At 38.1% G+C, this 27,940-nt stretch overlaps 1 protein-coding gene across 1 annotated transcript; it reads right to left on the reverse strand.

Moving 5' to 3' along the window:
- Positions 1-77: 77 nt before the first annotated feature.
- LOC135740511 (uncharacterized) lies at positions 78-27,940 on the reverse strand. The gene is made up of 74 exons (XM_073813139.1): positions 27,046-27,940; positions 26,099-26,308; positions 25,870-26,013; positions 25,635-25,791; positions 25,435-25,462; positions 24,660-24,762; positions 24,469-24,561; positions 24,322-24,385; positions 24,143-24,241; positions 23,946-24,049; positions 23,706-23,844; positions 23,498-23,616; positions 23,257-23,406; positions 23,003-23,173; positions 22,589-22,898; positions 22,159-22,241; positions 21,846-22,051; positions 21,638-21,761; positions 21,345-21,481; positions 21,008-21,263; positions 20,682-20,924; positions 20,418-20,594; positions 20,170-20,315; positions 19,594-20,074; positions 19,356-19,482; positions 19,137-19,255; positions 18,850-19,046; positions 18,579-18,762; positions 18,324-18,489; positions 18,090-18,214; positions 17,707-18,015; positions 17,420-17,623; positions 17,035-17,331; positions 16,833-16,937; positions 16,655-16,750; positions 16,429-16,563; positions 14,858-14,936; positions 11,162-11,367; positions 10,909-11,052; positions 10,670-10,826; positions 10,538-10,565; positions 10,334-10,439; positions 9,700-9,792; positions 9,551-9,614; positions 9,349-9,447; positions 9,146-9,249; positions 8,869-9,007; positions 8,656-8,774; positions 8,418-8,567; positions 7,029-7,199; positions 6,641-6,950; positions 6,476-6,549; positions 6,154-6,359; positions 5,898-6,021; positions 5,600-5,736; positions 5,258-5,513; positions 4,932-5,174; positions 4,672-4,848; positions 4,443-4,588; positions 4,258-4,348; positions 3,786-4,175; positions 3,548-3,674; positions 3,329-3,447; positions 3,046-3,242; positions 2,776-2,959; positions 2,521-2,686; positions 2,289-2,413; positions 1,844-2,152; positions 1,548-1,751; positions 1,164-1,460; positions 970-1,074; positions 794-889; positions 548-682; positions 78-207 (listed from the first exon to the last, which is right to left on the reverse strand). Exons 2-74 carry the CDS (start codon positions 26,297-26,299, stop codon positions 187-189), a joined length of 11,697 nt encoding a protein of 3,898 aa, XP_073669240.1. The 5' UTR covers positions 26,300-26,308; positions 27,046-27,940; the 3' UTR covers positions 78-186.

Below are 27,940 nucleotides of genomic sequence, written 5' to 3' on the forward strand. Positions count from 1 at the left end.
CCCGATTCTCCCAATGTTTTTAAGGTGAATGCAATTTCATCTTGTCAAAATAACACAAATAGCAGAAAAACAGGGGCTTATTTGCACATTCATTTTATTCTACAGAACTACAGATAATGAACTGAGAAGCAACACTCAGCAACACTGAACAAGCCTTTCAGCAAGATCCATTGCAATCCTTCAGCTTCACTCTTCATCGTGCCCTTTCTGTGAATGGAAAAGACATGAAAAGGGTTTTGGAAATGAAGGTACTTTCTTGCTTGTTTATTAAATAATTAAGATGTTTTAAAGCTATCTGAGAGTTATCTTTGCAAAAAAGAAGTATATTGCACATGTGCACCACCTTATACACTGAGGATGCATTCAAGGTAAGTTAGGTAAGTGTTTATATTGAAGACGTAAATCTACAAAAAATGATTGTAGATTTTGGAAATCATATTTATATTCAGTAGAGAACTGTTAATATAGTAATTAGACTTCAATGATTGAAACTTAGTCTGTCTGGCCACTGCCAACAATTATTTAGCAAATAGCTAATTTTAGTCACCTTGGATCCTGTATCACGGCTCTTTGCTCTCAGCTTGTTGACCTGAGATTCAGCAATATCAGCCCTCTCCTCTGCTTCATCCAGCTCATGCTGGAGTTTGCGGAACTTGGTGAGATTAGAATTGGCCTGTTCCTCCTAAAGAATAAATTATTGTCAGTAAGTGATTAGGTCTAAATTGATTTCCCAGATAAAATTTTAGTGAAATCAATATTTCACAATATTAAAAAAAAGTTATCTTGAACTCACAGCCTCCTCTGCAGATCTCTTGTAGGACTTGACCTTCAACTGGAGTTTGTCAACCAAGTCCTGAAGACGAGCCAGATTCTTCTTGTCTTCCTCAGTCTGTTAACAGAATTGTGTTTTTTTAAATTCATATTGTCTTTTATTCATCATATTGCAAAATTGTATTAAAGAAACATTACCTGGTAAGTGAGCTCCTTGATGCGTCTCTCATATTTACGTATTCCTTTCACAGAGTCGCTTGCCTTTCTCTGTTCCATTTCCACCTCATTTTCCAGCTCTCTCACCTAAACAAAATTAATGATTACAAAAGCAAGAAGACGCTGCTATGTAATAAAAATCCCCCCAAAATGAAGAACCGAGTTTCATAACTAACCCTGGCCTCCAGTTTCTGGACCTGCTTCTTGCCACCCTTCATGGCGATCTGCTCAGCTTCATCCAGGCGGTGCTGCAGGTCCTTGATGGTCTGCTCCATGTTCTTCTTCATACGCTCCAGATGAGCACTGGTGTCCTGTTCCTTCTTCAGTTCCTCTGCCATCATGGCAGCATCAGTGATGGCCTTCTTGGCTTTTTCTTCAGCATTCCTGCACTCCTGCACTGCCTCCTCAACTTCAGTCTGAAGCTGAGAATTGTCTCCCTCTAGCTTCTTCTTCTGATTCAGCAGGCTGGTGTTCTAAACATTGAGTACATAGATGATTGTTTTACTAAAAGATGATTTAAAGACATTATTTGTTGGACTAGTACTGTTGTGCTGCTATACCTGAGAATGCAGTAGCTGAACCCTCTCACTGACATCCAGCAGTTCCTGCTCAGCCAGTTTTCTTCCTCTCTCAGTCTGTTCCACCAGGGATCTCAGCTCATCCAGTTCAGCCTGAAGCAGATTGTTGCGTCTCTCCACAATAGCTATGTTCTCTTTGAGATCATCATTACCACGAAGAGCTTCATCCAGGTGCAGTTGGGCATCCTATAAGGTACAAATTATACAAATGAAGAGTTGTGGGATTCCACTTTGACAACACACAATATTATTTATTTAAATAAAACAATGTGCCATACTTTAAGATGTCCATGAAGACCCTTGAGTTGCTTCTGGGCTTCTGCTGCCTGTCTGTTAGCCTGGCTGAGCTGAATCTCCATCTCATTAAGATCTCCCTCCATCTTCTTCTTCACCCTGAGCGCTTCATTCCTGCTGCGGGTCTCTGCTTCAAGTGAGGTCTGCAGGGTTTCCACCACTCTCTGCTGGTTCCTCTTAGCCTGCTCCATCTCTTCATCCTTCTCAGACAGCTTACGCTCAATTTCAGCTTTGATCTGGTTGAACTCCAGTTGGGCCCTAAGGATCTTTCCTTCCTCGTGCTCAAGTGAACCCTGACAAATCATATGAGAAGTTCTTAATACTTTTTTACTTTCCATTTAGTACCATGTAGGTTAATTATTACATTTTAACACAGAGAGTCCATTATAACATGGTTAAACTAAATGGTATATTACACAATCAAGATACCTCAGCCTCCTCCAGAGCAGCCTGAATTTCAGCTTTTTCTTGCTCCAACTGTTTACGCATTTTCTCTAGTTCATGAATGTTCTTTCCACTCTCACCAATTTGCTCAGTAAGGTCAGAAATTTCCTCTGTTTTTAATAATCAAGGAAATAGTAGTTAATAGCTAAAAGTTGAGCAAATATGACACTAAACTGATAGAATGCTAAAATAGCTATAAACTGTAAATAAATTTCACCTTGAAGGTTCTTGTTCTCTCTCTTCATGGTCTCCACATGATCCAGAGACTCCTCATAAGAGTTCTTCAGTTTAAATAGCTCAGTGCTCAGAGATCTGGCTTCCTTCTGGGCACTTTCCAACTCACTCTGAGACTCCTCATATTTCTGCTTCCATTCAGCTAGGACCTGTATAAGTCAATCGAAGATAGATTGAAAGTATTTAACGTATTCTCATTGGAGCCCAGGCCTTATTGATTTATGAGGATCTTTTTTACCTTGTCAAAGTTTCTTTGCTTCTTGTCCAGAGCAGCAGCCGCAGCATTGGATCTCTCCACATCAACCATGAGATCTTCAATCTCATTCTGCAGCCTGTGCTTAGTCTTCTCCAGAGAGGAGCATTTAGCATTGACTGCTTCCACAGCTTCTTCTGCTTCTTGCAGGCGCTGAGCAAGTTTTTTCCTAAACAAATTTTTTGGTCAAGGAATGATGTTTGTTGTTTAAATGACATTATGGTAAACACAAATACTGTTTTTCTTGTTTCATACTTTGCATCCTCAAGCTCCTCTGTCCTCTGGATGGCATCAGTTTCATACTTGGTTCTCCACTGAGCCACCTCAGAGTTTGCTTTGGAGAGACTACGCTGCAGTTCAGCTTTAGCTTCCTGCTCCTCCTCAAACTGCTCCCTCAGCAGTTCGGCATCATGACGCGAAGACTGCACTGCATGGGCCAAGGCATTCTTAGCCTGACACAAATAAAAAAATTGTGTTAACTAGATAGAAAAAATGCAATGAGGAGTAGGTTAAAATTGACTTAAAAGATAGGAAATACCTTCACTTCTTCCTCTAGTTGTCTCTTGAGGTCTTCAATCTGCTGAGTATAGGACTGCTTGCCTCTTGTCAGCTGAGAGACCAAAGAATCCTTCTCCTCCAGCTGTCTGGACAGCTCCCCTAGATAGACATATAACCATTACAGAAAGTCATGTACAGTCTTGGGCATTTGTCTAACACTAAACAGAATAATTCATAATTTTAGAATAAGAGCACAAACCATTCTCAGTTTGCAGCTTAGCTTTTTGCATGGTAAAGTCATTGATGTTACGTTGTGCCTCCTCATATTTTGTTCTGTATTCAGACATCTGATCCTCAAGGGTCCTGCACATTTTCTCCAAGTTTCCCTGTTAGATATTAATCATAAGAAATCATGTGCAGTGCAGTATGGATAAATTCTAGGTTCAAGAGTCTAAAATAACTGCAAGGAAGAAAAGTAATTAATACAAATTTCTCACCTTTGCCTTGACAATCTGCTCCATGTTTGAGACCACATCATCCAGTTCCAGTCTGAGTTCACTCTTCTCTTTTTCAAGTTTCTGCTTCACTCTCTGAAGGTTGTCAATCTGCTCTCCAAGATCAGCCACACTGTCTGCATGTTTCTTCCTCAGTGTAGCAGCGGTAGCTTCATGATGCAGTGTTGCCTCTTCAAGGTCTCTGCGCAGTTTCTGGAACTCAGCTTCACGTTTCTTGTTCATTTCAATCTGGGCAGCAGTGGCACCACCAGCTTCCTCCAATCTCTCACTGATCTCCTCCAGTTCTCTGGAGAGATCTGCTCTCTGTTTCTCCACTTTGGCACGAGCAGCTCTCTCAGCCTCCAGCTCTTCCTCAAGCTCTTCAATACGAGCCTGGTAGTGAGAAGATGACCAAAATTAAAGCTGGAATTTCAAACCATCTTTTTTCCTAAAATAATAACAATTTAAAGTTTACCTGCAGCTCCTTAAGTTTCTTTTGGAGTTGGGCTCCCATTATTTGCTCATCTTCAATCTTGCTATTCAGCTGACTGATTTCGAAATCTTTCCTGTGATAGAACATATTTGATTATACCTATTAATAAGGAATACGATTCTGAGCTGGATTCTTATGTGATTGTTTCTTTCTATGTGAAAACCTACTTTTTAATTCTCTCTTCCAGCTGTTGTTTGTCATTCTCCAGGTCCATCACATTCTCTTGGGTCAACTTTAAGTCTCCCTCAAGCTTTCTTTTGGCTCTCTCTAGATCCATCCGAAGTTTCTTTTCCTGTTCCAGGGATCCCTCAAGCTGGAAGGACAAGAAGTTGGAAGCTTATTTTCCTTTGTTACATATGTATAAAACTTATAAAAGTGAAAGATCAAACCACTCACATCATCAACTTGTTGCTCCAGCTTGGATTTGGCTTTGGTGAGTGTGTTGACTTTGTCTTCCTCACTCTGGAGGTCATCAAGTGTTTGTTGATGGGCCTCTTGCAGAGCTTTCTTCTCCTTGGTCAGCTTAGCGATGATTTCCTCCAAAGCTGCTAACTCTTCAGTCAGGTTTTTAACCTAAGACAAATGACCGTATGAGGCTTCATCATATATATGATGTGAAAATTTAAGATATAAATGAGGTGTGGGTTGAGGTAAACCTTGTTCTCAGTGGCATGTTTCTCTTTCTCTACTTTGGCCAGAGTGAGCTCAAGATCATCAATGTCTTTCTTGAGTTCAGAACATTCATCCTCCAGCTTTCTCTTCTTTGCAACCAACTCAGCATTCATTTCTTCTTCATCTTCAACTCTCTCTGTCAGCTCTTTGACTTTGGCCTCAAGCTGAATCTTACTCTTAATTAGACCCTCACATCTCTCTTCAGCATCACCAAGATTATCTTGCTCCTTTTAATTTACAGATAAAGAGAATAGATATATCAAATGTTTTTATACAGGCAATTAAACTAAATGAAAATTATTAAACTCACAGCTTGGACTTGGAGTTGTAGGTCATTCTTCTCTTGGAGAAGAGTAACCATCTTTTCTTCAAGTTCTTTTCTGCGGGCTTCAGATTTGGCATAAGCTTCCTTTAACTTAAGGAATTCTTCCTTCATGTTTGCCATTTCTTTCTCTGCTTCAGCAGATCGTAGCAGTGGTTTGATCTTGAAGTAGAGCTTCATCCAGGGCCAATTCTTGACACCCATGAACGCACGCACATTCCACTGGATCACAAGCAAGGCATCCCTATAATGTAGAATGAAATTTGTTAGAATTGCTTAAAGGTAAGTATTACTTATTTAATGCAATATAAGAGCATAATGAGGTTTAACCTGCGCTCAACAATCTTCTGGAATTCAATTCTTGAGAGAATACCACGAGCTCTTGCTTGAATACCAGTAATGATGAGCGCAAGACGATCGTCTCTCATCTCTTCAAGAGTACCCAGTAGACCAGCCTTGAAGAACACCTTAAAGGACATAGATGGAATTTAAGGCAGTTGAACACACAACAGAACAGTCATACAAAAATCTTACCAATGGATTACTTAACAGTGATTGTGTATATTAAGCATACAGATACAACAAAGTATTTTAACATAAAAAAATTACACTTAATACATCTTAATACCTTAGTGTGTCCAAACTTGTACTGATTGTGGTCAATATCTAAAGAACCCAATAATTTCTCAGCTCCTTTCCTGCTGTCAATGAATGTACCCTCTGGGATAGCAGCGGGATTCAAAATACGATATCTGTAAAAGCAAAATTCTTCAAATGATGATGTTTTGATTGATGTTTTCTGATACAATGGACCATACATTTGGCATTTTGATATACATCTAGCATTTTATCGTTCAAAACAGATGATATGAAAGTGAATGTACCTCTGTTTGAAATCTCCATACAGGATCCTGTTGGGGAATCCTTTTCTGCAGATGCGGATACCCTCCAGCACACCGTTACAGCGCAGCTGGTGCATGACCAGAGGATTCTCCATCGCCCCAGGAGTCTTCGTCTCATTGGGGATGATGCAGCGCACAAAGTGAGGGTGAGTGGACCTCAAATTAGTCATCAGCTTGTTCAGGTTCTCCTGTGGGTAGAGCTGTTTCAAGATACTGCCCATATTTGTTGAGTTTTTCATGCTAATTGTCTTAAAAGATTAATAAACTCTTTCATGCTTTGTGGTATGAAAAAACTGTATGTTACCCTGTGAAGGGCAGACACCGTCTGGAAAGAAGAGCCCTTCTTCTTCTTCTCCTTTCCTTTACCACCACCACCCTCTGCGGTTTTTAAAAAAAAGATATTTAGATGAGACTTCTTTTTTTTGTGAAGGATTATTTTGTCCTCTGTGACATCATCAATACAACACACCTGAGTCTGCACCAGCATAATTAGCAAACAGGATAGAAAGTAGTTTCATGGTGGACTTCTGATAAAGGCCAACAACAGTCTCATTCAGAGGATCCTTGTTCTTTACCAGCCAGTTATTGATGTTGTAGTCAACAGTGCCAGCGTAGTGAACCAGGGAGAAATGAGCCTCTGGTTTACCCTTGACAATCCTGGGCTTCTGGAAATTGTTTGATTTTCCCAAGTGGTTGTCATAAAGCTTAGCTTTAAATGTTGCATCACTGGCTTTGGGGAACATGCACTCCTCTTCAAGGATCGACATGATACCCATTGGCTAATGAAAAAATAAAAATCAGTGATTTTGAATTAAGTAAAGTATTTGTCCTGTGTATCTGGATATATAAAAACTCACCTTTTCAATGAGATCAATACAGGCCTGCAAGTCCATTCCAAAGTCAATGAACTCCCATTCAATTCCCTCCTTCTTGTATTCTTCTTGCTCCAGCACAAACATGTGGTGGTTAAAGAACTGCTGCAACTTCTCATTAGTGAAGTTGATGCACAGCTGCTCAAAGGTGTTAAACTAAAACAAAATTTAATACCAATAATGTAATTAAAACATGATATATTACTCACGAGTAGGTTCCTTTCCTAATTCACATAGTCACAGTACATTTAAGTGCATTAATAGTGTGGATTCTTAGCTCTGATGTGTTAGTGTACTCCTTCTAAAAGTTATCAAAATAAACCTTAGAGGTACATATTGTAATGTACAGTCTTTCTTTATATTCAGGAGAAAATTAGAAAAAAAATGTATGATTCTTGAAAGCAACATACATAGTATAAGAATCTGCACTCACAAAACATTCTTCTTTTTCCATTTAATATTTGTTGAAAGCAACATACAGAAATGTTTCTTGAACTAAGTGCACTGCAGATTTAAAATATCCTCTTCTAATATCATCTGCCTCCGCCAACTTCAACTGCCTCTTCCTGTTTTAATAATAAATTGTGTATGCTTTATATATACTTTGAATGCTATATATTAGGGATGTTATCACATTGGTTGCTATCACATCTGCCTTCCTGAAACAACCTGGGCTCGGTTGCGCCAGCTAGACTTAAAAAAGTTGGGGGTGAGCACTACGTCCAGCTTAGGGACATTTTTTACGCCTGTTGCATCTTCTGAAACTACGACCAGGCACAACTACGCTCAGCGTAGACGATGGGTGTTTCCGTGTACGCGTTTAACCGCAATGTAAGTTGAGACACCATTTGCGCTACTATGGTTATATACTTTCATTTACTGCCGCCAGCTAATAGATGACGAATGAGAGCTTTCCCTCTTCTCACACATTTACAAGTGTGCTCCCCCTCAATATGTCTGCATAACGTGGAGACCTATCTACACTCTTAAAAATATTGGTTTGTTTTTACCCCGGGCTGGGTAACTATAGGACAGAACACATTTCTGGGTAAAAGTGACCCAAATAATGGGTTGTTTTAACCCAACTGCTGGGTCGTTTCAACATGGTTGATTAACAATAACCCAACAGTTGGGTTAAAACAACCCATTATTTGGGTCATTTTAACCCAGAAATGTGTTCTGTCCTGTAGTTACCCAGGCCTGGGTTAAATATTTTTTAGAGTGTAACATGCATATTAACTAAGCGAAAGAATTTCCCCTTTGCACAAAAGGTAATCATTTGACAACTAATTCTAACAATTCAGAATTAAAACCACCTTTAAACAAAGCTTTTAATAAGTTGGACCAAATGGAGAATAACATCATGATACTTACATCAAAGATTTCGAATCCAGCGATGTCCAGCACACCAATGAAATACTGGCGAGGCTGCTTGGTGTCCAGGGATTGGTTGATTCTTACAACCATCCAGAGGAACATTTTCTCATATACTGATTTGGAGAGAGCACCAATGGCATAGTAGACCTGTCCAATAGAGATGATACAATAACATGTGTTATGGTATTGTATTGTGTTTACAGTAATGGTAAAGATGTTGTGAAAGTGTACCCACCTGCTGGACATTTTGTCCCTTGGTGACCCACTCATTTCCTACTTTAACTCTTGGATGGCACAGAGCCTTGATGAGATCGGCAGAGTTCAGGCCCATCAGATAAGCTGATTTATCAGCATCTGTTGTCAATATTAGAACGTGGTTGAATGAATCAGCCAGCAACCAATACATTGACTACACATAACACATGTATGATTTTATCTTAATACTGACCCTCAGTCCCATCAGCCTCGGCCTGTTCCTCTCTTTGTTTCTGTTTGAACTTCATATTGCCGTAGTGCATGATGGCACCAACTAGCTTGTAGATGCTGTTCTTCTCCTCTTGGGTGAAGCCCAACACATCAAAAGCTTCCTAGAGCAAATATACAGAGTCTGTTTAAATTCATGACATAATAAAAGCCACATAATCTGTTTTGTTTGTAATTGTATTGTCTTTCTCGTAAAAGGGACTTTTGTTAATAAGAATCTGAAGATGTATCAGATAACGCACATCAGTGGCCATCAGCTCATCAGCATCATCAATAGATGCCACTTGCGTCTCTCCTTGGGAGATGAAGGCATAGTCATAGGGGTTGTTTGTGATGAGCAGCATCTCTGTGTTAACAAACAACATACAATGTTAAAATATTGCTTGCAGAAGTGTACCTACTTCTTGACAACTATAATTTTTAGTAATGTTGGGAATTTGCTCACCCAGAAGTTCTGGTTTCTTCTGAGACAGGATCTGGTAGAAGATGTGGTAGTCTCTCTCAGCCTTCAGCTGGAAAGTCACACGAGACTTCTCCAGAAGATCTGTTTGTAGAATTTAGAATGTGAAAATTGACTTTAAAACCAGTGTTTATACTTACAGATGAATTAGCCAGAGTTAGAAAAAATTATTAAAGAAAATTCTTACAAGTCTCAATATCAGCAGAGGCTAGCTTTCCACTGGCAGCAAAGTGAATGCGGATAAACTTGCCCTGTTTAAAAACAAAATTCCCATCACAGTCACATAGATAAAAAAATATTTGCGGAAGTTTGTACCAGCAGGTGGAAGGAACTCACAAATCTGGATGAGTTGTCATTTCTGATGGTCTTGGCATTACCAAAGGCCTCAAGAGCAGGGTTACACTGGATGATTTGATCCTCCAAAGTTCCCTAGAAATAAATGCATATGAATCATGTTGTATTTGAGCTTTTTTTAGTACTGATTATTTTGTTTTACTAATCCACAAAACTGTAGTAGCAAAACTCATTTAAAGAGATGAATACCTATTTTTGACAAAATGCCCTTACATTTGTTAGTTGGTTTGGGTCTAAGTGGTCAACAACACACATAACCCTGTTCAGCAAATCATACTGTTCATAAAAAATATTGTTAAAGATTTTTAATGTAGTGAAATTTAACTTTTTAGTAGGTGACAAAAACGCAAGGGGTTCAGCACACATAAACAGTGCACAAAACGCTCACTGCCCATGGAAAACAATTAAAAAAATGCGCCTGCCATTGCCAGAAATGCATTTTGTGTGCAAGGATTCTGGTGTAAGCATGTCAAAATCCATGATGTGTCGAAGCAATGCTTTGAACATACAATTTTAGCCTTTCAGGCTACAAAGTTCAATTTCACCTTTAGAAATATGCATACATTTTTATGATTTATAGAACTTTGACTTAGAACATTTTAATTTTAGTTCTAACCTTTTTTTCACTTCCTGTGTCCTTCTTTCCACCACTAGCAGCAATGCTGGCAAAGTACTGAATTACTCTTTTGGTGTTCACAGTCTTTCCTGCACCGGATTCTCCACTGTTAACACAAATTAGTTTTAGAAATTCTAAAGTAAAAATATAAAGTAAAAGAAAGAAGTCAATTCACATTCCAGCATAAAATATCTGACGTCTTACGTGATAAGAATGGACTGGTTTTCTCTGTCTGCAGACGAAAGATTTGTTATTAAATTTAAAATCATAACTTATTGTCACTGGTTATCGAATTTATTTATATTACAGTATAAAAAGTGATTCATGTAGACTCACCTGACAGCATGTACTGGTAGGCATTGTCAGATATGGAGAAGATATGAGGAGGAGCTTCACTCCTCTTCTTTCCTCTGTAGGCAACAACAACTTCCTGGTTGTACACTGGCAACCACTTGTAGGGGTTTACAGTGACACAGAAGAGCCCAGAGTAGGTCTGCAAAGAGAGAGAGAGAGATGATATGTAGTTAACACTGCGTGTGGTGCTTTTAGATCTTAAACATCTGCTTTTCGCTCACGTAAATCATCCAGGCTGCGTAACGCTCTTTGAGGTTAAACAGCACGGCAGGTTCGTGCAGAAAGGTGAACATCGCCATGTCCTCAATTTTATCGAACTTTGGCGGATTCTGAGGGTGAACGTCAACCTCCTTCACAACTACTGTCTGTTGGCACACAAGAGTTTTGACAACGTCTTAATAATTAAAATTCTTATTTTAATTGTTCAAACTGTAATTTTCCAGTCTTCTGACTGATCAAAATGCCACTGCTTACCGTTTTCTTGGAAGTCTCACAGGTGACTTTATCACCATCTCGACTGACAATAGATGCTTTAAGGTACTCCTCTTCAGCATCAGGGACGAAGCATTCTTTCTTCATGTCAAAGGGGCGAGTCTGGGCCTCCAGACGCTCAATGTCTGATTTCCTGAGATACGGAGCAGCGGCTCCAAACTCCGCCATCGCAGCATCCCCCATCTTTCACCCTGCTTGCAATTATGTACATTCAAATGTTATTGATCCCAATATGCTGATCGCCATTTCTCAAAAGATTTAAAATTATAAGCAATTCACTCCAAACAAGACTGTTAGTATTACTAAGACTACTAGCAATGTCGTGTAGGAGTCATTGCAAAAATTCTTTATCACATACAGTACAATTGCTTTAAAATTTAGTTAGTCGATACAATAAAAGTACAATGGACAGAGCTAGTGATAGAAAGTAGATGGAGAGTCAGTACCATTGAAGTCAGTGTGATCAAGGTAACTTACCTACTTGTATGTAGTTCACCGATCAAGCAACTGGGGATAGACACAAACAGATAGCATCACTGTATACATAATGTCAAACACGCTGACAATCATTTTAAAATATTGTGTTGTTCTTTGGCTGGAATCTACAACAAAGAGAGAGTGTTAATATCATCAGGCTTTCAGATGTTAAGGCTTCTCTGTTTTGCTTACCTTTTGATGAAACAATAGAAACCTGTCTGAGGCCATTCACTCTCAGCCTTTTTATAATGTAAGTGGTCCTCTAAATATGGTTGCAGGAATTCAATGAACCATATTCGTGTCTGAGTTTGGTTGTGATACAGGTGGGCTGGGTCACCGTCAAAGACATGAGGGTAGATATCTAGGGTGTAATTGTTGCCAACGAGGAACCCCAATATACACTGTGACCGGAATTGTATAAGTATTTTAATAACAAATCTCTTTCCTGTAAGATAAGGAATCCATGAGAGGAAGAGCGCTAATGTTGTAAAGAACTGGGAAATTGAATGAAAAACAAAAGGCTGAAGGATCTTAATACAACCGTTCTATTGTATTTGACCCGTGAACAAGTCAATTAACACAAAGTTGATTTCCTGGGGGATTTTGGGGATTTAGTCTCCTCAATGCACATACAATGTATGACCGTACAATAGATAACAACTGTTGGCTCAAAAAGGGAAGGCATCTCATTGTCTGAATCAACTGATCTGTGCCTTGCTCAAGGACAGGCCAAGTGTCATTTCATTCTGTCCATCATACAGTAGATGCTTTTCACCCCCCTGAGCAAGGTCAGTTTCCAGCTGGTGCCAGCACTTCATTCAGGCCTTTATCATTGACACCGCATTGTTCCTTTGCCTTCACACTTGAGGACAAAGATAACTTGTGAAATTCCTGCTGAGTGCTTCTCAGTGATTGAGAAGAACAGCTTGTGTGATATCTGCAACCTGCTTCCATCTATCTATTTCTTCAGCAGGCAAATCTTACTGCCCGAGTAAAAAGGAACAAGTACATATAAGTTTTGCTGTTAAATTCTAAAGTTAATGTTCTTCAGGTTGTCTAAAGTTCATCATGTATAGAGTAAATCATCTTACGCCACCGGTTCATCTTACGCCACTGGTTTGGTTATTTATTTTATTTATATAACGCTTTTCACAATTGTTTTAAAGCAGCTTTACATTTACATTAAAGCATGAAAAAACATAGAAAAGTCGGTGGACAACATAAGAAGCAGAGTAAAGCGGATAAGATTAAACCGTACTAGTGAGCGTATTAATAATGTAACGTATAGAAGAGAGTTCTAGGTTAAGCCAATGTAAGCCAAAAAAAATCATGCTATATTCTAAAAAACACCTCTTTTGCCAATTTGCACAAACTGCACCTGTGTTGTTTTGAGGTTTTACTTGTTATTTTATTTTTAAGTTGTTTACAAGGGCTTATGTTACAAATACAGCCAATAAACGTTCACATATAGACATCTGTGGCTGACCATCATCTACTACAGTATACCCAAAGGTGATATTCTTTCCTCTGTCTTGTTTGTTCCACATTGTTTCCTTCCCATTGTCCTTGAGTGTAAAGATAAACCTGTGAAATACCTTCTGTGCCCCTGACAAAATGAGGGCAACTGTTGAGGGATACTGAGAAGTCACAATGCAAATGTCACTTGTAAAGGCCTCTAAGAGCATAAATAAATATCAAGAGGTATGTGCGAGCCATATACAGTAGCTACATACTAAAGTTACATGACCAACTGAGGGAAAGTGATGTCAGTCTGATCACAAGACACGTTTATTATTAACCAACATATAGCAGTGTATTGACGTAAAACCTGAACTTTGTACGGAATAGGTGCGATCTACGTGCAGTCTGTGACAATCTTTTCATTTACGCAAACTGCTGTTCAATTTTATATTCTTTTGTTATAAATATTTCGGCTTGAAATTTTTATTGATATTTTATAGGTTAATTTTATACCTTTATAAAATATTTTAGTTTTATTTATACTTTTGTACATTTTATGAGAGGTGTACCGTCCTTAATACTTAATCTAATAAAAAGATGTGTCTTCATCTACATGCGCGTCTGATAGTGATAAGACATGAAAATGATTTTCCTTGCGCTAACTGATAGATTCGAAGCATGCACAGACACGTGAGCGCTCGAGCCTGATATATAGACATCTACACAGAATTACAGTTTTAAAAATATCTGTTTTCACGCATAAGAATTCACACAGATATAATCTGTTTTGTCTTAAGTGAATGTTTGGTTAACTGTTGGGAAAAATATCTGATGTGTAAGATTATCTTAGTGTTAATCAAACAATAAAAGAAAGAAAAAAGTTGAACATATACTTTTCCTGTAGATATTGTTGTTGACTTTGTGTGTGATAAATCTATTAGTTTTACAGTGATTTTTAAGGTATGGATGAGGTGATTTTGCTTTTGAACCTTCAAAAATCTTTAACTCGTTTTTTCTCATATTGACTTTGCTGTCACGTTTAGCTCGGTCATATTTTTGTTAGATTCCAACAAATCATTAATATATAAATCATTTATTTTTAAAAATGATTCATTAATAATAAATTTTGTCACTGCTATTAATCATGTTGTTTGTCTGTTATTATACATATGCTGTTAATGGGAGGTTAACAAATTGTTAAGATCATTTGTCAGCCTAGGAATAAAAGATTAACATTTAAGATTGCTACTAGATTTCTTTTGGTGGTTTTGGGGGCATTGTGAGATTTCTAATCAGCACTTCTTATGCCCTGACTTATGGCAATATTTAATATTAATAAACCCAAGCATATTGTGCTAAGGTTTAGGGCCACATGATTATTAGGTTGTCTGTAACTTGAGGAGCTCCTCCCCATGTTTAGTTGTTAAACTCCACCTCTAACCAGTAGTGGTTTGTTCTTCACCTTCAACATCAAGGTTTGCCAGCATTCACTGTTCTCCACAGGCATTCGGCACTCGGTTTTATTTAGAATCATTGCATTTATAAATCTTTCTCATTTGCTTGTTTTATAGGAATGAAGTCTCATAAACTCAATGGGAAGGAGGACAGCTGCAGTTTTGTATGCAGGTAAGATTTAATTACAAATTCTGCTAAATTACTTTATTAAAACTGTTCATACTGTCATTTTTGAACTGATCTGAGTTTACTCACTGAATATGTATGTATTTATTACTAACATACTTGTTTTCAGCTTTAATCTTGAGTCAATGTAGAGGACATTTAGAGGATACCTGTTGATCCATCCGTTACAGAACTTGACCTGTAAAGAAAAACACAACACAAATAAATATGGTAAGTGTTTTTTCCTCAAAGATAATATGGCATTGTTAAGGGATCATTCACCCAAAAATTCTGTCATCATTTACTCACCCTCAAGTTGTTCCAAACCCGTTTAAAAATATTAATAACCAAACAGATTTGGGGCACTTCCATAGGATTATTTTCCCTACTATGGAATGCCCCAAGGTCTGCATTGTTACAAACATTCTTCAAAATATTTTCCTTTGTGTTTATCAGAAGAAATAAATTTATTGTGCAAGGGTGAGTAAATGATGACAGAATTTTCATTTTTAAGTGAACTATCCCTTTAGTCCTTATTCTGCTAAACCATGTACTGTTCTTATTTTAATCTCAAAACGTACAGTACATGTAAATATAAAATGCATATACTTGCATCTTTAAAACTTTTGTCATGAATTATGGTGCCATCAAAACTGAAACTTTCTAAAACTTGTGGTTTATCTGCATTTGAGATTAATGTGCTTTAAATGTTTTTATGCCTATATGAGATCATTAAATAAAATGTAATTAAAAATGGTTTCATTAAAATTAATAAGGTAATTATTCATAAATTATAATCATCTGTACACCTAGTTTTATTATATACTTTTAATATATAACAGCCAATAGCTCTGTCTTTTTTGCACATATGGATCTGTGTACATTTTGAAGTTCAATCTCTAGAGAGTACCACCATGATGCTGTACTGTTTTTGTTAGTTGTTCTTGATTTCAGTATTTAGCAGCAGATTACATGAGCTTTTCCCTCAGCATTCTGAATGGTTGTGTCAGGTGTTAAATGTTTAATGATGTCTGACATGAAATGTAATGAAAAGCCATGCTACTGGTTGCATTGTTGCTGCAGAAAATAGTGTCATTGTAAACAGCCTCAGATAGCTGTACACAGATAGCTGTCATTTATTAGTAATTTCCTGTAGATTTTGTTGCATTGAATAAATCTAATCCTAACAAATCTTAAAATAAAAGTAGCCGTTAAAAAATATCAACTTTCTACATGTGACCTTTTTTTTAATTTTATAATAAGTTTGTCATAGTTCTTTTATAGCCTGTTATTAGTAGTGGTAAGAGTACAATCAATAATTGAAAGATAAAAGTAAGCGTTATGTTCTATGAGATCACAAGTTCTTTAAATAACCCAATGACTGCCAAATAAACAAACAAGGCGTTTAATTTTCAAAGATGACACAAAGCATATCAGTTTCATTTTGCACACTTTATTCTAAAGAACTACAATTCTATAGAAGTCAGAGCTGAAGCTCAGAGTGACACCAAACAAGTATTTCAGAAAATGAGATCTTCACTCTGCATCAAGCCCTTTCTGAGAGAGAGAGAGAAAGACAAATCAAAGTGAATTCAGCCTTTATGGATGAGTAAATAATTAGTTATGTGTAGCATATATGTAGTTAAGATAACTTACTATGTTATAGTATACAATATACAATGATGACTTACTTTGGATCCTGTATCTCGGCTCTTTGCTCTCAGTTTGTTGATCTGAGACTCTGCAATATCAGCCCTCTCCTCTGCTTCATCCAGCTCATGCTGCAGTTTGCGGAACTTGGTCAGATTAGAATTGGCCTGTTCCTCCTAATACAGAAGAAAACAGAACATTTTTCTTGGTAAACAAGATATACAGACTAATAAACATATTAAAGGTTGTACATGGCAAAGAACTCACAGCCTCCTCTGAAGATCTCTTGTAGGACTTGACCTTAAGCTGCAGTTTATCCACCAGGTCCTGAAGACGAGCCAGATTCTTCTTGTCTTCCTCAGTCTGTTAACAGAATTGTGATTATTTTTATTAACAGTGTCTGGGTGCTCTGAGAGTCTCAAAATTGTATTTAAAACAACATTACCTGGTAGGTGAGCTCCTTGATGCGTCTCTCATATTTACGAATTCCTTTCACAGAGTCGCTTGCCTTTTTCTGTTCAATCTCCACCTCATTTTCTAGCTCTCTCACCTAAACAAAATAAACGATTACAAAACAAGGAGTTGTTACTATCTACCAAAATCCGTAAGATCCCACAAACAAATTAAAACCGAGTTTCAGAACTAACCCTGGCCTCCAGTTTCTGGACCTGCTTCTTGCCACCCCTCATAGCGATCTGCTCAGCTTCATCCAGACGGTGCTGCAGGTCCTTGATGGTCTGCTCCATGTTCTTCTTCATACGCTCCAGATGAGCACTGGTGTCCTGTTCCTTCTTCAGTTCCTCTGCCATCATGGCAGCATCAGTGATGGCCTTCTTGGCTTTTTCTTCAGCATTCCTGCACTCCTGCACTGCCTCTTCAACCTCAGTCTGAAGCTGAGAATTGTCTCCCTCTAGCTTCTTCTTCTGATTCAACAGGCTGGTGTTCTAAACATTGAGCATTTTGAAATGTATATAATGTCACATATCTATAATAACAGATTAATTTGTTTTTTTAATTACTCATGTTTTATACCTGAGAATGCAGTAGCTGAACCCTCTCACTGACATCCAGCAGTTCCTGCTCAGCCAGTTTTCTTCCTCTCTCAGTCTGTTCCACCAGGGATCTCAGCTCATCCAGTTCAGCCTGAAGCAGATTGTTGCGTCTCTCCACAATAGCTATGTTCTCTTTGAGATCATCATTACCACGAAGAGCTTCATCCAGGTGCAGTTGGGCATCCTACAAAGTACAAATTTTATATATGAAATGACTGCAGAAGTGTGTGGAAGCAGCATAATAGTATTTGAAAAGACATATTTTACTTTAAGATGTCCATGAAGACTCTTGAGTTGCTTCTGGGCTTCTGCTGCCTGTCTGTTAGCCTGGCTGAGCTGAATCTCCATCTCATTAAGATCTCCCTCCATCTTCTTTTTCACCCTGAGAGCTTCATTCCTGCTGCGGGTCTCTGCTTCAAGTGAGGTCTGCAAGGTATCCACCACTCTCTGCTGGTTCCTCTTAGTTTGCTCCATCTCTTCATCTTTCTCAGACAGCTTGCGCTCAATTTCAGATTTGATCTGGTTGAACTCCAGTTGGACTCTGAGGATCTTTCCTTCTTCATGCTCAAGGGAGGCCTGACAGATAGATTGACTTAGTAAATGAAAATCATGTCTTTGACCTTGTTTAATGCCATTTAATGCCAAGATACCTCAGCCTCCTCCAGAGCAGCCTGAGTTTCAGATTTTTCTTGCTCCAACTGTTTACGCATTTTCTCTAGTTCATGAATGTTCTTTCCACTCTCACCAATTTGCTCAGTAAGGTCAGAAATTTCCTCTGTTTTTAATAATCAAGAAAATAGTAATTAATAGCTAAAAGCTGAGCTAATATGACACTCATGTGATAGAATGCTAAAATAGCTATAAACTGTAAAAAAAAAGTTCACCTTGAAGGTTCTTGTTCTCTCTCTTCATGGTCTCCACATGATCCAGACACTCCTCATAAGAGTTCTTCAGTTTAAATAGCTCAGTGCTCAGAGATCTGGCTTCCTTCTGGGCACTTTCCAACTCACTCTGAGACTCCTCATATTTCTGCTTCCATTCAGCTAGGACCTGTATAAGTGAATTGAAGGTCGATTGTAAGTATTTGAGGTATTCTCATTGGAGCCCAGGCCTTATTGATTTATGAGGATCTTTTTTACCTTGTCAAAGTTTCTTTGCTTCTTGTCCAGAGCAGCAGCCGCAGCATTGGATCTCTCCACATCAACCATGAGATCTTCAATCTCATTCTGCAGCCTGTGCTTAGTCTTCTCCAGAGAGGAGCATTTAGCATTGACTGCTTCCACAGCTTCTTCTGCTTCTTGCAGACGCTGAGCAAGTTTTTTCCTAAACAGATTGTTTGGTCAGGGGAATGATGTTTGTTGTCTAAATGACATTATGGTTAACACAAATACTGTTTTTCTTGTTTCATACTTAGCATCCTCAAGTTCCTCTGTCCTCTGGATGGCATCGGTTTCATATTTGGTTCTCCACTGAGCCACCTCAGAGTTTGCTTTGGAGAGACTACGCTGCAGTTCAGCTTTGGCTTCCTGCTCCTCCTCAAACTGCTCCCTCAGCAGATCTGAATCATGACGAGCAGACTGCACTGCATGGGCCAGGGCATTCTTAGCCTGAAACAATTAAAAATAATGTGTTAACTAGATGTTAAAATGTAATGAGGGGTAGGTTAGAATTGGCTTAATTGATGTAAAAAAAAATACCTTCACTTCCTCCTCTAGTTGTCTCTTGAGGTCTTCAATCTGCTGAGTATAGGACTGTTTTCCTCTTGTCAGCTGAGAGACCAAAGAATCCTTCTCCTCCAGTTGTCTGGACAGCTCTCCTAAACAGACATATAACCATTACAGAAAGTCATGTACAGTCTTGGGCATTTGTCTAACACTAAACAGAATAATTCATCATCTTAGAATAAGAGCACAAACCATTCTCAGTTTGCAGCTTAGCTTTTTGCATGGTAAAGTCATTGATGTTACGTTGTGCCTCCTCATATTTTGTTCTGTATTCAGACATCTGATCCTCAAGGGTCCTGCACATTTTCTCCAAGTTTCCCTGTTAGATATTAATCATAAGAAGTCAAGTTCAGTGCAGTATGGATAAATTCTAGATTCAAGAGTCTAAAATAACTGCAAGGAAGAAAAGCAATTAATACAAATTTCTCACCTTTGCCTTAGCAAGTTGTTCCATGTTTGAGACCACATCATCTAGTTCCAGTCTGAGTTCACTCTTCTCTTTTTCAAGCTTCTGCTTCACTCTCTGAAGGTTGTCAATCTGCTCTCCAAGATCAGCCACACTGTCTGCATGTTTCTTCCTCAGTGTAGCAGCAGTAGCTTCATGATGCAGTGTGGCCTCTTCAAGGTCTCTGCGCAGTTTCTGGAACTCAGCTTCACGTTTCTTGTTCATTTCAATCTGGGCAGCAGTGGCACCACCAGCTTCCTCCAACCTCTCAATGATCTCCTCCAGTTCTCTGGAGAGATCTGCTCTCTGTTTCTCCACCCTGGCACGAGCAGCTCTCTCAGCCTCCAGCTCTTCCTCGAGCTCTTCAATGCGAGCTTGCAACTCCTTAAGTTTCTTTTGGAGTTGGGCTGCCATTACTTGCTCATCCTCAATCTTGCTATTCAGCTGATTTATTTCAAAATCTTTCCTAAGTTTCAGAATAAATTTGTATCACCATTAATAAGGACTCCAGATTCAAAATTGTATGCTCCTATAGTTATTTACCCTCTGTTAAAAACTCACTTTTTAATTCTCTCTTCCAGCTGTTGTTTGTCATTCTCCAGGTCCATCACATTTTCTTGTGCCAACTTTAAGTCTCCCTCAAGCTTTCTTTTGGCTCTCTCTAGATCCATTCGAAGTTTCTTTTCCTGTTCCAGTGAACCCTCAAGCTGAAACAATAAGAGAGAAATTTTGTTACGTGTTTTGTATTTCTTCATCGTACAGATGCAATACAATTTCCATGTATGTAAGTTAGAGATAAAACCATTTACATCATCAACTTGTTGCTCCAGCTTGGATTTGGCTTTGGTGAGTGTGTTGACTTTGTCTTCCTCACTCTGGAGGTCATCAAGCGCTTGTTGATGGGCTTCTTGCAGAGCTTTCTTCTCTTTGGTTAGCTTAGCTATGATTTCATCTAAAGCCGACATCTCTTCAGTCAGGTTTTTAACCTAAGACAAATGACCATATGAGGCTTTATCATACATATGACCACTGTGAACACTTTAGATATAAATGAGGTGTGGGTTGAGGTAAACCTTGTTCTCAGTGGCATGTTTCTCTTTCTCCACTTTGGCCAGAGTGAGCTCAAGATCATCAATGTCTTTCTTGAGTTCAGAACATTCATCCTCCAGCTTTCTCTTCTTTGCAGTCAACTCAGCATTCATTTCTTCTTCATCTTCAACTCTCTCTGTCAGCTCTTTGACTTTGGCCTCAAGCTGAATCTTACTCTTAATTAGACCCTCACATCTCTCTTCAGCATCGCAGAGATTATCTTGCTCCTTTTAATTTACAGATACAGAGAATAGATATGTAAAATGTTTTTATACAGACAATTAAACTAAATGAAAAGTTTTAAACTCACAGCTTGGACTTGGAGTTGCAGGTCATTCTTCTCTTGGAGAAGAGTAACCATCTTTTCTTCAAGTTCTTTTCTGCGTGCTTCAGATTTGGCATAAGCTTCCTTTAACTTAAGGAATTCTTCCTTCATGTTTGCCATTTCTTTCTCTGCTTCAGCAGATCGTAGCAGTGGTTTGATCTTGAAGTAGAGCTTCATCCAGGGCCAATTCTTGACACACATGAATGCACGTACATTCCACTGGATCACAAGCAAGGCATCTCTGCAATAGAAGCATATGGCATATGTACTGTTGTCTTTATTACTATGCTTTACAAGGTTTATATTGCCCATCCTCTCTTACCTGCGATCGACAAGCTTCTGGAATTCAATTCTTGAGAGAATACCACGAGCTCGAGCCTGGATATTTGTGATGATGAGAGCAAGACGATCATCTCTCATTTCTTCAAGAGTACCCAATAAACCAGCCTTGAAGAACACCTTAAAGGACAAAGATGCAATTTATGTAGCATCCATTCAGTACTGTTAAATGTCCAAACAGCTTTTCAATGTAGTACCTACAATTCACTGTGCATTTTAGGATATCAAGTATTTTAACATTGAAAAATGACACTTAATACAACTTAACACAAATACCTTAGTATGTCCAAACTTGTACTGGTTATGGTCAATTTCTAAAGAGCCCAATAATTTCTCAGCTCCTTTCCTGCTGTCAATGAATGTACCCTCTGGGATTGCAGCGGGATTTAAAATACGATATCTGTAAAAGCAAAATTCTTCAATTGATGTTTTGATTGATGTTTTCTGATACAATAAACAATACATTTTATGTGAGTGAAAGTACCTCTGTTTGAAATCTCCATACAGGATCCTGTTGGGGAATCCTTTTCTGCAAATTCTGATGCCCTCCAGCACACCGTTACAGCGCAGCTGGTGCATGACCAGAGGATTCTCCATCGCCCCAGGAGTCTTTGTCTCATTGGGGATGATGCAGCGCACAAAGTGAGGGTGAGTGGACCTCAAATTAGTCATCAGCTTGTTCAGGTTCTCCTGTGAGCAGAATTCATATAATCATTTTCTCTGAATGGTTTACATTAATGTTTAGCTTTTACATTTAGTGTTTCATAATGCCAAGTGCACGAGTATTTAACCCTTACCCTATGGAGAGCAGACACAGTTTGGAAAGAAGAACCTTTTTTCTTTTTCTTTTCTTTCTCTTTACCACCACTTTCCTGCGAAACTTTAAAGTAAAAAAAAATTCTTTAACATGGAAAGCATAAAGCAACTCGCCATACTAATTTCTGTGTTCAAAAGACTGTCTTGGACTATCTGTTTTAAATAGACCCAAACCCTTTTTTTATTATAATCAATTAATAAAAAAATTCTTATAAAATGTGCAAAGTGTTTTGTCTGTATGTAACGCTACAGTGCAGTTTGGACTTATCACTAATCTTAGAGAACCCATGCAAGTCTGAAGCAGGTGTTAAATACTGTGCATAAGATTCTGGAAGGTCTTTAAAACTGATCGCAAAACCACTTATATTTAATAGACTTCTCACCCAAATAACGGTTGAAATTTGCTCTTACCCGAATCAGCGCTGGCATAGTTTGCAAACAGGTTAGAAAGGAGTTTCATGGTGGACTTCTGATAAAGGCCAACAACAGTCTCATTCAGAGGATCCTTGTTCTTCACCAGCCAGTTATTAATGTTGTAGTCAACAGTGCCAGCATAGTGAATTAGGGAGAAATGAGCCTCTGGTTTACCCTTGATAATCCTGGGCTTCTGGAAATTGTTTGATTTTCCCAAGTGGTTGTCATAAAGCTTAGCTTTAAATGTTTGGTCACTGGCTTTGGGGAACATGCACTCCTCTTCAAGGATCGACATGATACCCATGGGCTGTTGAGGATTGGTTGGTATTGGTGGGTTTATTTAAATAAATATGTAACAATTTGGATATTAAATAATGCTTCAATATTAAATTAGTCCCTTTGACCTTGTACCTTTTCAATGAGATCAATGCAAGCCTGCAAGTCCATGCCAAAGTCGATGAACGTCCATTCAATTCCCTCCTTCTTGTATTCTTCTTGCTCCAGCACAAACATGTGGTGGTTAAAGAACTGCTGCAACTTCTCATTAGTGAAGTTGATGCACAGCTGCTCAAAGGTGTTAAACTGCAAGTGAAATAGATTGTGTGATCACAACACTGCCACTGCATGTGAATGTTTATAACAATTATGAGTTAATATTAGCTTACTTCAAAGATCTCAAATCCAGCAATGTCCAGCACACCAATGAAATACTGGCGAGGCTGCTTGGTGTCCAGGGATTGGTTGATTCTTACAACCATCCAAAGGAACATCCTCTCATACACTGATTTGGAAAGAGCGCCAACGGCATAGTAGACCTGTCCAATAAGAATGATACATAACATCTTGAAAATGTGTTATGGTGTTGTGTTTACAGTAATGGTAATGATGTCATGAAAGTGTACCCACCTGCTGGACATTTTGTCCCTTGGTGACCCACTCATTTCCTACTTTAACTCTTGGATGGCACAAAGACTTGATGAGATCAGCAGAGTTCAGGCCCATCAGATAAGCTGATTTATCAGCATCTGTTGTCAATATTAGAAAGTGGTTGAATGAATCAGCCAGCAACCAATAACTACTCATAACATATGTATGATTTTATCTTAATACTGACCCTCAGTCCCATCAGCCTCAGCCTGTTCCTCTCTTTGCTTCTGTTTGAACTTCATGTTGCCGTAGTGCATGATGGCACCAGTTAGCTTGTAGATGCTGTTCTTCTCCTCTTGGGTGAAGCCCAACACATCAAAAGCTTCCTAGAGCAAATATACAGAGTCTGTTTAAATTCATGACACAATAAAAGCCACATAATCAGTTTTCTTTGTAATGGTTTTTCCGTGTAAAAAGTATAACGTACATCAGTGGCCATCAGCTCATCAGCATCATTAATAGAGGCCACTTGTGTTTCTCCTTGGGAGATGAAGGCATAGTCATAGGGGTTTGCTGTGATCAGTAACATCTCTAAAATAGATAACACACAACAATTATAAATCATTAAGTAATGTGCTTTGTTTGTAATGTTATAGATGTTCTACCCAGCACATATTTGTTCACCTAACAGTTCTGGTTTCTTCTGAGACAGGATCTGGTAGAAGATGTGGTAGTCTCTCTCAGCCTTCAGCTGGAAGGTCACACGAGACTTCTCCAGAAGATCTGTCATGCACAGTATTTGCATTAAAATCATTAATTTATTGCATCCCAAGAAACATGTGGGAATGAAACAGTGCTCTTACAAGTTTCAATATCTGCAGAAGCGAGTTTTCCACTTGCAGCAAAGTGGATTCGGATAAATTTGCCCTGTTTCAAAGAATAACCACCACCAAGTTTACATCTGGCATTAAATCTGTCAATCAGTTTTTACTGCCATTTCATTAACTTACAAATCTGGATGAGTTGTCATTTCTGATGGTCTTGGCATTACCAAAGGCCTCCAGAGCAGGGTTACACTGGATGATTTGATCCTCCAGAGTTCCCTAAAAAACAATATTTCCAATAAGTTAAATAAGTGCTTGTTTATGGTGGCAATCAAACAAAAAGTTGCTGTAGTGTATATTTTTAAGTCTCTGGTAACCTTTTTGTCAGTGGTTTCTTTCCTTGTAGGACAAGCTGCAATGCTGGCAAAGTACTGAATGACTCTTTTGGTGTTTACAGTCTTTCCTGCACCGGATTCTCCACTTGAGGCAAAAAGATAAAGGGTTAAACACCAGTTCTCAAACAATAATAATATTAACCTCCTAAGACCCAAGCTTTGGTTTATCTTTTTCTTTCAAATTTCTTCCAGCTATTTTGGGGTTTGGAAGAACCAATCAATATAATAACCAAATATTTTTCATTGAACATGAAGCAGTGTAATCATTCACGTTGGTGAACAACAGGTTCCAGCTACACAGAATTAGGTATTATGGTGCAAGACAACAAAAAATGTGATGTCCACGTATGTGGACATCCAGGTCTTAGGAGGATAATAATGTACTATACAATATCACTCAATAGTTAGACACACCTTCTGTGTCTATAAGGGTTATTTCCACATTTTAGAATACAAGTAAAGCCAACAAATATTAAAATAACACAGACAGTAGATGATTCCAGGCCGGATCCGCTCCTGAGTTGCCGACTTCGGCGTGGATCCGACCTGGGGTCGCGTGCAATCCCTGGAATTATCCAAACTGTTAATCAAAATCAAATCTTTTATATTTTAGTTTCTTTTCTCTGTACATTCTTTTAACCAAGCACAAAACTTTCACGAAGTACATAAATCAACCACCATAATTATAAACTTGTTAGGATCATGATAAACACACATTCAGTCAAGTTCAAACTTTTCACTGTTAGCATAGACTTACGTGATTAGAATAGACTGGTTTTCTCTGTCTGAAAAGGCCAATGTAAGCAATATGAAACAAATTATATTAACATTCACATTCTAATCAGGTTCATAGGTTTTAACTTAGCATTGGCGGCCAGTGACTTCTCTTTTCATGACTTTAAAATATGTTTGCTGCTTCATGTGAACCTAGCCCGCCGCCAAGTAACTTACGCTCACCTGACAGCATGTACTGGTAGGCATTGTCAGATATGGAGAAGATATGAGGAGGAGCTTCACTCCTCTTCTTTCCTCTGTAGGCAACGACAACTTCTTGGTTGTATACTGGCAACCACTTGTAGGGGTTTACAGTGACACAGAAGAGCCCAGAGTAGGTCTGCAAAGAGATACACCGAGGTTTGTGTCCTGCTCATACATGATCAGATGAACGTGGATAGTTTTAGACTCGACTCACGTAAATCATCCAGGCTGCGTAACGCTCTTTGAGGTTAAACAGCACAGCGGGTTCATGCAAGAAGGTGAACATCGCCATGTCCTCAATTTTATCGAACTTTGGCGGGTTTTGAGGATGAATATCAGCTTCCTTCACAGTTACTGTCTGTCAGGAACAAATATTCGAACATTTACTCGAACCCACATATTCCTCATATGCAATACTATTCACCAGATGAACTTCAACCTACTTTGCCCTTAGAAGTCTCACAGGTGACTTTATCACCATCTCGACTGATAATAGATGCTTTAATGAACTCCTCTTCAGGATCAGGGACAAAGCATTCTTTCTTCATGTCAAAGGGGCGAGTCTGGGCCTCCAGACGCTCAATGTCTGACTTCCTGAGAAACGGAGCCGCGGCTCCAAACTCCGCCATCGCAGCATCCCCCATATTTCACTTCTAATAATATAAAATACTGAAATGTATAACATATTTACATTAATGCATTTGGCAGATGCAAGTGCATTTCAATGTATACATTTTTGTATCCATATATGTGTTTCCTGGATTCATGAGTGCTAATGCAATGCTGTACCACTAAGCTACAGGAGCATATTTACAACTACACATTACTAGATGACGTATGATGATTGTGTATCTTATAATCCTATGCATCAAAGCTCCAATCTTCTTTCATATATATTTATCAGTTTATCCCAAAAAAATAAATATTCATTTTCAATTTATATTCATGTCGCATTGGAAGATTTTGAATGTTACAAACATAACAGGTTTGAAAATATTACAATTAAATATATTTCCAACTGCAAAAATATACTTAAAATTGTATATCTTTTACATACTTTTATACTTTGACCAGGAAAAATATATTTTTTGCCATATGGGTTTTAAAATTACAAATGTATTTGTTGCCCCTAAAATAATATATGAAGGTTAAAACAAAATATATATTTTAAATTCAAAAATAGATTTATTTTCTACAAAAATGTATTTAATATATATTTAAAACATAATTTGATCCAGATAACACTTCAGACCTCAGTCAATTATTACACTGTTGTTAATTTTTCTGATACTGATGCACTTTGTAATATTATCTTTAACATTTATTTTAACACATCAAAACAAAACATGCATTATCACCAATAAACCCCATGTATGAAAACGTTGCCTACCTCTGAGATTTACTGCCCCAGATAATATTGCAGATGTCACCCTGAAACCTATGAAGTAAAAAAGTCTGTTATCATCAAAAAAACAAGCCTTTGTAAGCTTCATTAATTTTCAAGTATTGAAAATTAATTCTCTGCATTCATCTGTTTCATTTATATAAATACGATCCTTTATATTTGCCTGTTACCTGTACACGAGCTGTAGGCTTGAGGAAGAGTTTTCTTTCACCCTGTGCTCTTCCTCTCTTTTATAAAGCAAGTATCTCTCTAAATAAGGGGGCTGGCAGTCTGTTATGCCAAACTGCTGTTGTATTTGGTTGAGCTGAAGTGGTGGGATTAAAGTTTTTCATGTGCATCAGTCATTCACATTGAGGTAAGCAGAAAGCCGTATCACTGCCAGCTGCCATCCCATCATGACTAAATAATCACAACAAAAATCACTAAATTATTGCATTGTCATTCATATTGAAATATGTGACCCAGTCTGTAAAAACCCAGCTAAAGTCATTTTGTGTGACTAAAGTTTTTTTTTTTAAACAATTTTACATCAAGTAATGTACATTCTGTGAAAATATAACTTTGATAATTGACTGAGTAAGGTCATATCAAAGATTGAAATCAAACGCTTGGAAATGTATGGAAGCCCATTTCCAAAACATAAAAAAATGAGCTGTAGTAAATCATAACTATGAGATAAAAGTCGAAATGATAATTTTGATTTTTCCTGAGCATGTTTTTTTTCTTATGTGGCGGAAATGGGCTTCCATACAAATGCAATTGCGCAATCTTGTTTTGAACAAATCATCTGCAAAGAAACTAAAGTGTCATTGTTTTCTCTTTAACCAATTCTTAGATTTACATGTGATTGTCTGATTAATTTCTGAGCTAAGGTAAGTAA

The sequence above is a fragment of the Paramisgurnus dabryanus genome, chromosome 22, assembly GCF_030506205.2.
Source record: "Paramisgurnus dabryanus chromosome 22, PD_genome_1.1, whole genome shotgun sequence".
Lineage (NCBI taxonomy): Eukaryota > Metazoa > Chordata > Actinopteri > Cypriniformes > Cobitidae > Paramisgurnus > Paramisgurnus dabryanus.